This window comes from Etheostoma spectabile, chromosome 7, assembly GCF_008692095.1.
Source record: "Etheostoma spectabile isolate EspeVRDwgs_2016 chromosome 7, UIUC_Espe_1.0, whole genome shotgun sequence".
NCBI lineage: Eukaryota > Metazoa > Chordata > Actinopteri > Perciformes > Percidae > Etheostoma > Etheostoma spectabile.
The window spans coordinates 15,764,441-15,776,418 of record NC_045739.1 but is presented as its reverse complement, the minus strand read 5'-3'; the positions used below and the strand labels follow the sequence as shown (position 1 = coordinate 15,776,418).

Sequence of the window (11,978 nt, the reverse complement as noted above, 5' to 3'; positions counted from 1 at the left end):
AGCAGTGACAAATTATCAGGAGCTCAAATGCTCATATTTCGAACATGACAGTCCAGCATAAAAAAACCTCCTTTCATCAGGGAAAGCGTTTTTTTTTACAGACAATTGTAGTAATGATGGATATATTAAAAAAAGAAAAAAAAGAAAAGTGAAGTAAAAATGTCCTTACAGGGAGCTTCAGGATTGTAGACAGGAAATCCCCCTCTTAACCCAAACTGGGTTCCAATCAGCCTCTGAAGCACCTGTAATGTAATCCATCAAAGGTGGTTTAAACGATCAAATGTAACCCCCCCTTCGATGAATTTACACTTCCCCATGGTCCTGGGCTTTATGAAAAAGTGTGTGTGTGTATAATGTGGTTTGAAACGATAGTGTGCACATTTTGTTCTGTGGTTATACACATGTATGTATATGAAACATTTTACAGAGTTAAGGATTGTGGGATGGCTCTGTATTCTGTGCCTGCCAGCTGGAGACTGTTAGCTGTGGTTGTTTGAGTGCATGTTATTCCTCATAAACTGAAGATATGTCTATACAGTTAGTATTAATGTGTGATATGTTTTTTCGTATTGATGAAAAGAATGAGTCTGCACACAGTATGTTTAATGTTCTGATTAGGTGAAGAGATATGCAGACCCAATCGGAATCTGCAGATCTTTACTTTTTACAGTTTTCAGCGGTGATCGAGAATGCAAATCTGCATAATTTAGCGGGCTTTTTTTTTGCTTTGGGTGGAGATGTGTCTACATTCTGAGTTTTATTTTTTCTTAATTTGTTTAAAATCTGCTGAGGTGTTGTCATATTTCTGCGGCAACAGATTCTGTGTGTACCTTGTGATATGGTAACAAAATGAAGGGGCAAATAAAATAAACAAAAAGATTAATCTTTCAGTCTTGAAATATTACCTGCACTTCAATATTACCTGTAGTTTAGCTGCTAGTAAAGGTTAAGCGGTCACCAAAAATACGAGTATCTTAAAGTATGGTCTGCATTACACAGTAATCCTCTACAAATCTATGATCTTCACAGGATGAATGCTTTGGTAAATTAGTTTGAGATACTTTGTTACAATATGTACAGGATTGAGACATCTTGCTCTGTGACAACCCATCGGATGAATTATCAGACCAAAAACCATCAAACCAAACATCTTTACACATTTTTTCTTCTAAAAATGCTATATTTATGAAAGTCATAAAATCTACAAAAGCCTTTTTACATGTAAATGGAGGAAGAGAATTTGAGCAGCATGCTGCCAGACAACTGTTTGAACTCAGGCCAGCGGCTGCCTGATGAAGTGTGACTAACACACACACACACACACACACACACACACATACACACACACACACACACACACTTTTAGCCACAGGTCTTTCTGCATTAACAGTTGACTGAGGTCGCTGAGATAAATGAGCAGATGCAAATGGGTGAACAAAGCTGCACCTATTTTTGGTCCAGTTTCCTTTTATAGGGCTTGGAAAGCCTTGCAAGTCTGGGTTTTAGAGCACCAGCTTTAGTTTGTAAAAAGTGATATAAGAACACGTACGGTGAAAGATCAAAGGAGCAAATAACATATGGAGATAAAAGAATGACTGAAGAAACATCAACGACAGCGACACCATGTCTTCCTGAAGTTGGGCTATTTGTCATTAGTTTTGGTTAGTAAGCGAACAGCTACATGCAAGGTGTGTGGCACCAAGAGAAATTATGCTGGATGAACAACGTTGAACTTCATCAGGCATCTCAAAACACACTTAGATAGGTCAGTCACTTGCAATGTGAAAGAGACATTTTGTTAGTGTTTTGCTAATGCTGGGAAAAGGCATATTTATCTTTATAGTTAGTAGTTCCTGAGGTTCAGACATCTATAGCGCACAGGGACGCATGAATCTATCTCCCAAGGAACAAACACTGTGTCGGGTGGGCAAACCAAACACTGGGCACTCTTGACTATCTTAATTCCGCACATATTTCTGTAACTGTAGTCCTATTTACTAGTTCATTATTTCATCAATGCATGGCGCAGCAGATCCTTGCGTCACCTGCCGTGGAGACTTTGGCCTCAATAACCTCTCCTCCTCTGAGTCGGATCTCTCTTGCGCTGGACTCAGTTTCACTGAGCGTACTAGCACTTTCAATTTCAATTTCAATTTCAATTCACAATATTTAACAATACAATGTTAGGGACAGATCAAGTGGCCAGAGACTTGAGACTTAACTTGGACTCGTTGCAAAAGACTTGAGACTTGACTTGAACTTCAGAATCAGAATCAGAATCAGAATCAGCTTTATTGACCAGGTATGAAGACACATACGAGGAATTTTCTTTGGAGCATAGTTGCTCACAATGTGCTTACACATTCAAAACAAACAACCCAACAAACAATATATACACACTAATATAGACACACTAATATATATACTATATACTATATATATAATACTCTATACTCTTGTCCCTCAAATACTTGAGACTTGACTTAGTTTTGCACTCATTGACTTGAGACTCAACTTCGTAACTACTTTGTCCAATGGACCTCATTAAGCTGTTTCACCTCCCTATTTTGTTTTTTGTTTTAGTTTGTGTGCTTTTGTTGAATTATCAGTAGCTTCAGTAAATCATTTAGGACTTTTTCACAGGGTGGATAATTTCACTCATTTCCAATGTAAGTCAACGGGAAAAGTAAACTTTGATCCATTAATTCTTATTTTAGAATATAACTTTAAAGTTAAAATAAGTTGTTACTATGGCTTCCGGTGTGTTTGTGTTTGTGTGTGTGTGTGTGTGTGTGTGTGTGTGTCTTAAGGTATTCATTAGTTGTTTCTTGAGGCTTGACCCATACTGTGGACAACATAAACACTGGGGCCACTTTAATTATTTTTATACAGTAGAGGCTCAAATCAGAATTGGCATTGTTAAGATTTTTACAGGGCAGGGTCTGTGAACATTTGTGGGCCTTTATGCACGCAGCTTCACATCTGTGTGTGCAAACTTTTATCCTGCATGTGTGTGTGTGTGTGCTTGTGTGACTGCGTTAATTGTCAGGGTGTGAAGTCGTTTGGGGTTCCGCTGCAAGTTTGAGTTTTCTGAGATGGTCTGTTTGCTGAGGCGACAAGCAGCCATTGTTACTGCACATTTCCACAGATGTTTACTGCCCAATTACCCTCCAATCACATGCATGGGCAGACCCAGTAACAGGGGTAAGGTAATGGGCCAGCACTGGGGCTGTAAATCTGCAATCACACACTCATGCATGGACGTGTCCTCCTGGATCATTTTTGAGATTGCAGTGTGCACACACAAAAAAGTAAATACCAGAACCTTTGCCCTTATACATATTTGTTGTTGTACCTACAGTATGGGGACCCAAATAACCAGCATTTATTTTATAACCCTAAATTTGTTCCCCTTAACCAAACATGTAGGGTTAACCTGAGTTCCCCTTATCCTAACCCAAATCTTTATATTTGGCTTTTTTTGACCCAATACACGTAAGGAACAAGGAAGACAAAACACACACACACACACACACACACACACACACAAACACACACACACACACACACACACACACACAAATAAATGGAAGCAGACACGGAAATTAAAGCCAGTCCATTTAACCCTAACATTAAATGACGAACAGCTTTGTTTTTAGGTGTGCAGTCTGCATGTTGTTGATTCAGTATTACATTGAGCATGACTTGGTTTCAGTAAAGTAAAAGCTATAGTTTATAAAAGTGGCCTGCTGTTTTTCTGTGTTTATTTCACTGGTGCAATTAGTCTTGTCCTGCCAAAACACTAGAAAGACTCCATTTACCCCCAAAAACAAAATGTCAAATTCTATAAAACACCCAGTCAGGGATAACCTACTTTATGTTAGAAAATCAACTTTTAATGTTGTTAAATAGCATACAAGTACATAGCATGCATGGCAGAAAGACACTTAAATAAAACATAAATATGCATTTAAATTAGGCTCTGTCAGAGACCCCACAACAAGCACAGTTTTACAGTACAATAAAGGGACAATTCACCAAGCATCCTTACAATTTTGAGCCTAAATTCTACATTGAGTGTTGTTCAGTAAGAATTGTTTACTGCAGGGAAACCATGCTGGTTGAATCTTTCAAGGTCATTATGGCTATGTGCTTGATAGACTGCTGACCTTCCAAATTCATGGGTGCCATAGTCCCGAGAAGATAGATAAGATAGATATTGTGAATGTTTTTGATGCAGTGTCTACTCTCACAGTCTGAACCTCTTTGTCTGTTTAATATAGAGTAGCTGTTGACATCAGAGCATGTGCAGCCAGGTATTATTTATTGCACCTCCAATCAGGTGGAGCAACTAATCAGTGAATTCACCTGGTGTAGTTTGACTGGAGCAAAATCCTGTCCCAGTGTTACAAAAGGTATCACAATACATTATACATACAGTGTTTGGGTCATTGTTAAATGATAAATCCATCCAAGTGTTTTTACTAAAATACTGCAAAACACTACAGTTAAAAACATTAAATTAAATTGTAACTGTAACTGTACTGTAAATTATGTATACTGTAAATTCAATGTGTTTGTGATAACATGTTTCTATTGACAAACTTCACTGAACTAGTTATAGAGAATGGACAGATTAGGAGTAAGATAAAAAATATATAAATGTGAGATGCAAAACCACCACATACTTTGTACAACTGTTCAACAACTAAAATGCATCTGAAGACTTAACAAAGTGTGTTTGAACATGCACAAAAACTGAAATTTAATCAGTCATGCCACATTTTTTTCAACAACTAAAAATTTAATATTTGCAAAAATGCACAAATTGCAAATTATTATTTTTGTTTAATTTTAAGTCTAAAAACACTGTCCAGCTAAAAAAGAAACGAAAAAAAAAACGTGTCAGCATTTATTTTGGCGGTTTCACTATGACAGTTACTGTAAAATGTAAAATTAGACAGTTTTACACTTTACAATAATATTAACACAATTATACCTTAAACACATTTTTAAATCTTCTGATGACAGTAATGCATGGTCAGGATGTGGACTTACAGAAGCAGAATGATACCACCACCACCAAAATAGGACTTTATCATCTTAATAAACCAGAACAGACCAGACAATGCAAAAACATGACAAGACAAAAGTGACAATTGTATGAGGAAAGTATTCTCAAATTTTGTATCTCTCAAAAGGATTTTTTTCAGGGTAAATCAAGATTTAACTTTCTTTTACCCTGCCAGCTGTCTCTTTGTTTCATGCATTCCATCCTCCTCTTTCAGTTTAGATATACATCAGAAGCAATATTTTTAAAGAAAACAGTGGCGTCTAATAGCCAGTCTTACTATCCTCAAACTAAGAAAATAAACTTTGCTAGAGTAAAATGTGTTCTTAAGTGTGCTGTACAAACTGGGGGAAATGTGTCACTTTTTCAAATACTCACTTCATACTGATGATAAAAATGGGTATTATTGGTATTAGGACTTTTATAAATTGCAAATACAGCCTTAACAAGATGCTTATAGTACCTTATTTTAAAAAAAATCTCTCTCTCCTTTCTTCTCCCCATTATCTCCTCTCATAAGCTATTCACACGCCATGAAAGTTACATAAAGGTTACCAAGTTCACTGGTGTTGATGTTGTTTCCTGGCTAATTTTAAACAATGGAGCTTCTCAGTTCTTTGGCAACAACAGGCTATTTGTGAACAGCTGATTGTGTTTTTTTAAAGGTGTTTAGCTGTCTTCAAATTAATCCAATAAACATACAACACTTTAGTTGCGTTTTTACTTGGAAACTGATGATTTCGCCACTTAACCACCAACATCTGATCTATCCCAGAACAAATGTAGAAAATATAAGCTGGGATTTCTTATGTACACAGTGACCTAAATTGAACCTTGGCATTCGTTCTGCTCAGCCTGCAGTCGGTCTTCCTTGACCTCCACTCCTTAAGGTTACAATGCTCACATCTCACCCTTTTCAAGGCCCTTTTTCTTTACCTGTTTTCAACCCTCCATTCTCCCACATGTTTAAGGAAACCCTTCTTTGGATTCAGTTAACGTAAAAGTTTATATTTTAACAACACAACTGAAGACAATAACAATGTGGATGTGTTCAAACCATGAACCGTCATAAAACCAGTGTTTACAAAGCAAAAAACAGAAATGGAGAGGACTATTACAGCTAACCCCTTCCATTGTTCCCTCTATTGTCACTGGAAAACTACAGCACAGAAGAACTGTGGAAAAATGAGTTTAGTGGATGATTGTAGTGTGTGGGGAGAGGCTACGACAGAGAGGTCGGAGAATGTCATTTCTACTTTAATGGATGATTTTTAACTGTTGGTTGGAAAAAAAGCACTTTGAAAATGTCACCTTGGCTGTTTTAAACTAAACAATTACTAAAGAAATACAATTTAATTGAAAAATGACTTAAAAATGATCATCATTTGTAGTCTTACATGCTGGATTGGTGTTAAAGTCACAGACTTAGTATTCAATGAGTTGAGTTGCAAGAGGATTCCCATTGAAACCAATACCGACAATTGGCTGAGGCCTTTAGGTACATTCCAGGAGTTGTTATGGTACGTGCCCAGAGGCATGAAAGTAAGCTACTGTGAAATATCCCTTTAAGGGTCGGTGACGGGGAAATCTTGATCTGTAGCTGGTGTTTAATGGAATGTTCAACCCACAGCCGTAAAAATAAAGCAATGTGCCTTTAATCTGTTGAACCATCAACAGTCGTCTCATGGTAGCTTCCAGTTTGAGCTAGTTGAGCTTATGCATTCAGTGTGATGGGTGAACGGGATCTCAGTTTATATAAGAGACTGTTTGTGTACATGTACAGTGGCAAGATCAGATACAGTAAGTGTCTACGCCTGGTTGCATTAGTTTCATATGGTTCTCATAAATACACTGAAAACTCAGTTATGTATTGATCTGAAGTCACACTTGAATATTTTTTGTTTTAAAGCCAAGTGCATAGCAAGGCAAGAAACATGGACCATTAAATACCAAGTGAAAAGAAGATGGATCCAGTGAAATGTGACAAAGATAAATGGAAAGCATGTGTCCATATGTGTCAAGGCTGCACTCGACAAACTTGGTATTTTATAGTTCAGAGATGCAAAGTATGTAAATGTGAAGCCCCTCTTTTTGAAGTCCTAATTTGCCAAGAGCCAACACAAACTGTTCATCAAAGAGTCAGTCCATAGGCATGCATACGTTTTAGAAATCTGAAGGTTGTGAGGGTTTTATATGACTTGATGAAATGAAAGCAGTGTCTGCTATTTTCAACCATAAAGTATATAGGATGTTAAAATAAAGCATCCTCAGATTGTATTTGACAGATTGTCTCTTATCTTTATCAACATCATAACATCAGCAACACAACCAGTTCAGTAGCAGTCTCTTTTATGCTGTCTTTCCAGACAACCTTATGTCTTTTTTGGGCAAACCCCTTGCACCTGACCTACACATACACTAATAAGAAACACTCTGTTAGGTTTAATTGCCAACGCAGCAGACACATTGTTTTGATCTAATTTATTCTTACAAACCAAGTTCCAAAGTTTCAACTAATAGGAGTTGATGTTGGTCTTGACTCTTTTGCTGCCCAATTCATCTTGTCCTGTACTGAAATCTTTGTCCCTTAATACTTCGCTCATTTTCTCCTTCTCTATCCCCCGGTCGCTTTCTCTCCGTTACTCATCCCATGCGCTGAGATCCCTCGGCGTTCGGTTGCGTTCGCCAGAGCTCTTGCTACGTGCCTTCCTGGCGCTCTCCTGCGCTTGGCGGTATTTCTCCAGCATGCTCTTGTGCTTCCTCCTCAGCTTGTCGTTGCACCACATCCTCTCACAGTACTCCTCCACATGGGGCAGGTTTGACGGTCCAATCAGCTGCATGATATCCTTAAACCATGTACGCGATTGGCCTATTTGGCTTGATGAGCCGCCCCTGCTGTATGCGCTACAAGGCATCCAGGCCCTATAGCTTCCTGTGGACCGGTCTTTGAACGTGTCGGTGAGGCCAGCGGTGTCACGTGCCATGAGCTCATCCACAGTCTCCCCCTGGAGTACTTCGAGAGTAAGGCGGGCCAGAGTCTGTGTGAAGCCATGCTCTCGAGAGCGGCAGATGTAGATGCCTTCGTCCTGGCGGAAGAGACGACGAAACAGAAGGCCCTGCTCTGTGGACATTACCCGTTCGTCCAGCTTTACCTGGGTGAGGCAGGGAGAATATGTATAACAGCATACGGTTAAGACATGATGCAGAGAAAACAAATTAGGAATTGGGAGAAAAATTTACAATACGTAGTTTTGTTTCATATTTGACTGTGATTGTGTTGTCACATTGCTGCAATGTAGTACAAAAAAGGACAAAATAAAATGTATTTTATTTTGCAAGAATTTGTGAATGTTGCAATTGGTTGCATGCACAAGAAATTTGCTTTTGAGGTGTATGTAAAATTTCCAAAGCCTTCTGACTATAAATGCAAAGATTTTATTGTCAAAGGCAGAACAAGAACGCAGTGGGGAAAAGAGAGAGAATTAAAGCCACTATATGTAGTTTTTATGAGAATATGCATCTTTATCTTTCAAAAATACCAGGGAAAATTGTGCTTTCAATGATTTTCTTTCAGTCTATTCATCAGGCTGACGCCAACAAACTATAAAAAATAAATCAGAAATATTTTGACAAAGAGCATATAATCTACTTCATAGCATGAGAAAAGAAAGAGGGCAAACAGGGCTCTATGTACTGTTTTTGCAGCTTGAATTGCAACAGCAAGAACGTACCATGAAATCCAGTCACTGTTAGTTTTGACTTTTTTGCTGCCTTTTTCTTTCATCTCATTCTCTCTTTCTTTCCTTACCTACTTTCATCCAAAGTCTTTCCTCTATTCATTTATAATACTTGTTTCTCTATTTACCTCATACTTCCCCCGTCTTCAGATTCCATCCCTCAACTTGTCGAATTATCTCTCGGTGCCAACATAAACACGGCAGCCTTGTTAGCTGGAGTGGCAGCCAAATGTTTATTTGCAAGGAAATAGAGAGGGGTGGTAATACCTTAATACTTTCATGGCTGACCGAGGCTCTCAGTTAAGCTTGGAGAAACATGCCCTCAAACAAATGAATGTTTACTGTGGGTGAGGGCGTATGCAGAAACATACGTTTCTAAGTATTCTAAGTCCCCTTTTAAACGACTTTGTAACACTGTGTTTAAGTCACAGTGGCAGGTAGACATTGATTGACACTTCAGCTTTCAGTGGCATGTGTTCAAGGTTTGAATTCACTGTTTATCCAAGAGAAAGAGTGGTTGTGCATTTTACTTTGAAATAAAACTGCTTAATTTCAACCATATGTCAAATGGCTGTCAAATGTGTCAACCATGTGCCAAATTCACACACAAATTTCACTTTTAAAGGCAGTTACTCCAGCAGTTAATGGCAGTTACTCAGGCCACCGTTAGCCAGAAGTTTCATTCCTCCCCTCATCTGTCTATCAAGGCTTCCCTTACTTCCTCCCATCATATAAAAAGGGTGGCATTTTGTTATCTTTATATTGATTTTGATCTAATGGCTATTTGTTTATCATCTTACCTCTTCCTTGCGGTCATCACGTTGGAGGAGCCAGGTCACAGTAGCTTGAGGAGAGCGAGGAACACACTCTAGGAAGGTGCTGTTGTTCTCGGTCCCATACACCACCCTGTCTTCTGTCACATCAAGGTCTTCTGGTTTAGAGAGATGATTTGAAAGATTGTGAGAAAATTAAAATGAAGACTCCCGTCATGGGTAAGATCCTTTTGAAAGACACCTACTGTATGTGTTAAATGTATGTAAGCATCCATCAAGTGAGCCTAAAGTTCTCTTTTTTTTTTAATTATTTCTTGGGCATTTTAGGCCTTTATTGATAGGACAGCTGAAGAAATGAAAGGGAAGGGTGATTGACATGCAGCAAAGGGTCGCAGGTTGGAGTTGAACCTGGGCTCACAGCATCAAAGAGCAAACCTCTATATATATGGTCACCCCCTCTACCAACTGAGCTATCTGGGCACCCACCTAAAGTTCTTTTGAGCAACATGATCAACCATGTGAATGTGAGACGGTTACACACATCCCCAACTAAAAAATAATAAATAAGCATATTTCTCAAATCATCAATCCCAAATACCACCTACAATGTACTGTACACAAAGAAAGTTTCAATCGGATTTCAATTCCTCAGAAAATATAAATATAATTGTGATATAATGGTAATTTGGATTCACAGTTTGTGAACGAGGCAGCATCACTGCCAGTACCAGTGATGTAGTCAAGACCACCAAAACTGACACCAAGTCATTACCAAGACCAGAGTGTATCAAGACCAAGACAATACCAAACAACTGAAACCTACAGTATATACACAACTAGCTAACCTAAATAGCTAATATTCGTTAAATCCCTTTGGGTTAGGGGTGAAGAGATTTTGGCATATAGACAGATTGATAACTTTAGCTAGCTAACTTTGCTAGAGGCCCTTACACTGCACTTATGTTTCTTTATGTTTATTGAAATAAAACCCACAGTCCCCTTCATCCAAGACCGTAAGTAAAAATGTGAGAAAAATGAGACAGAGACCTTCAAAAAGTGGTCTTGAGTATACAACACTGGCCTGTACCTTGTGAAAAGTTGCCATGTGAGTACTCATTTAGAATAAATCTCTAACAAATAGCAAACATTATTTCAGTCTTAGCAAAGAATACACATGCCTCTGGGAGTTTTACTTCAACACCAACTTGACACCTTGGCACAATGAAACTTAATAAAATGTATGTTCATTTACAGGCCTTGAGGGAGGCATATTTCATCACCTCCTCAGCATACCTACAGTCAGATGAGCAAACACATCCAACACATGCACACATCCTGTCTTCTCCATCTCCAAGGTGTCCTTTTTCGTCTTTTTGTCTGTCTTCGCACTTTTTCTTGCCCTTTACCTCCACATCTCTTTTATCCATTTTCTCCGTGTCATTTGTCTTTCTACTTTTTGTTGTTTTTTTACTTTTCATATGATCACTGATGGCTTTAGATAACCTCAGTTTGAGATTATATTTCATGATGTATGATGATGTAGTGTGTAAACAGAAATGTTGTTGAGGAGTTAACATTTTCTGTCTAATATACATTCACCTAAAGGATTATTAGGAACACCTGTTCAATTTCTCATTAATGCAATTATCTAATCAACCAATCACAGGACAGTTGCTTCAATGCATTTAGGGGTGTGGTCCTGGTCAAGACAATCTCCTGAACTCCAAACTGAATGTCAGAATGGGAAAGAAAGGTGATTTAAGCAATTTTGTGCGTGGCATGGTTGTTGGTGCCAGACGGGCAGTATTTCACAATCTGCTCAGTTACTGGGATTTTCATGCACAACCATTTCTAGGGTTTACAAAGAATGGTGTGAATAGGGAAAAACATCCAGTATGCGGCAGTCCTGTGGGCGAAAATGCCTTGTTGATGCTAGAGGTCAGAGGAGAATAGGCCGACTGATTCAAGCTGATAGAAGAGCAACTTTGACTGAAATAACCACTCTTTACAACCGAGGTATGCAGCAAAGAATTTGTGAAGCCACAACACGCACAACCCTGAGGCGGATGGGCTATAACAGCAGAAGACCCCACCGGGTACAACTCATCTCCACTACAAATAGGAAAAATAGGCTACAATTTGCAAGAGCTCACCAAAATTGGACAGTTGAAGACTGTTGCCTGGTCTGATGAGTCTCGATTTCTGTTGAGACATTCAGATGGTAGAGTCAAATAGTTGGCGTAACAGATGAGAACATGTATCCATCAGGCCTTGTACCCACAGGTGGCAGGTTGGTGGTGGTGTAATGGTGTGGGGGATGTTTTCTTGGCACACTTTAGGCCCTTTAGTTTAAATGCCACCGCCTACCTGAACATTGTTTCTGACCATGTCCATCCC

At 38.7% G+C, this 11,978-nt stretch overlaps 1 protein-coding gene and 1 long non-coding RNA gene across 3 annotated transcripts in view; one reads left to right on the top strand and one right to left on the bottom strand.

Annotated features, from left to right (window-relative positions):
• The first annotated feature begins 5,035 nt into the window (after window positions 1-5,035).
• The window catches only part of LOC116692670 (uncharacterized), a 26,417-nt gene continuing 19,474 nt past the window's right edge, over window positions 5,036-11,978 (top strand). Inside the window, exon 1 of the long non-coding RNA XR_004332746.1 lies at window positions 5,036-5,161. This is a non-coding gene — a long non-coding RNA (uncharacterized LOC116692670). The remainder of the gene's footprint in view (window positions 5,162-11,978) is intronic.
• sema3bl (sema domain, immunoglobulin domain (Ig), short basic domain, secreted, (semaphorin) 3bl) overlaps window positions 5,580-11,978 on the bottom strand; it is a gene marked incomplete at its 5' end in the record, with an annotated part of 66,412 nt that continues 60,013 nt past the window's right edge. Inside the window, 3 exon segments of one of the 2 annotated variants that reach the window (XM_032521144.1) lie at window positions 5,580-6,618; window positions 6,652-8,223; window positions 9,609-9,739. In XM_032521144.1, the coding sequence (XP_032377035.1) occupies window positions 7,711-8,223; window positions 9,609-9,739 (644 nt within the window). In that variant the 3' untranslated portion in view covers window positions 5,580-6,618; window positions 6,652-7,710. 2 annotated transcript variants of the gene reach the window in all.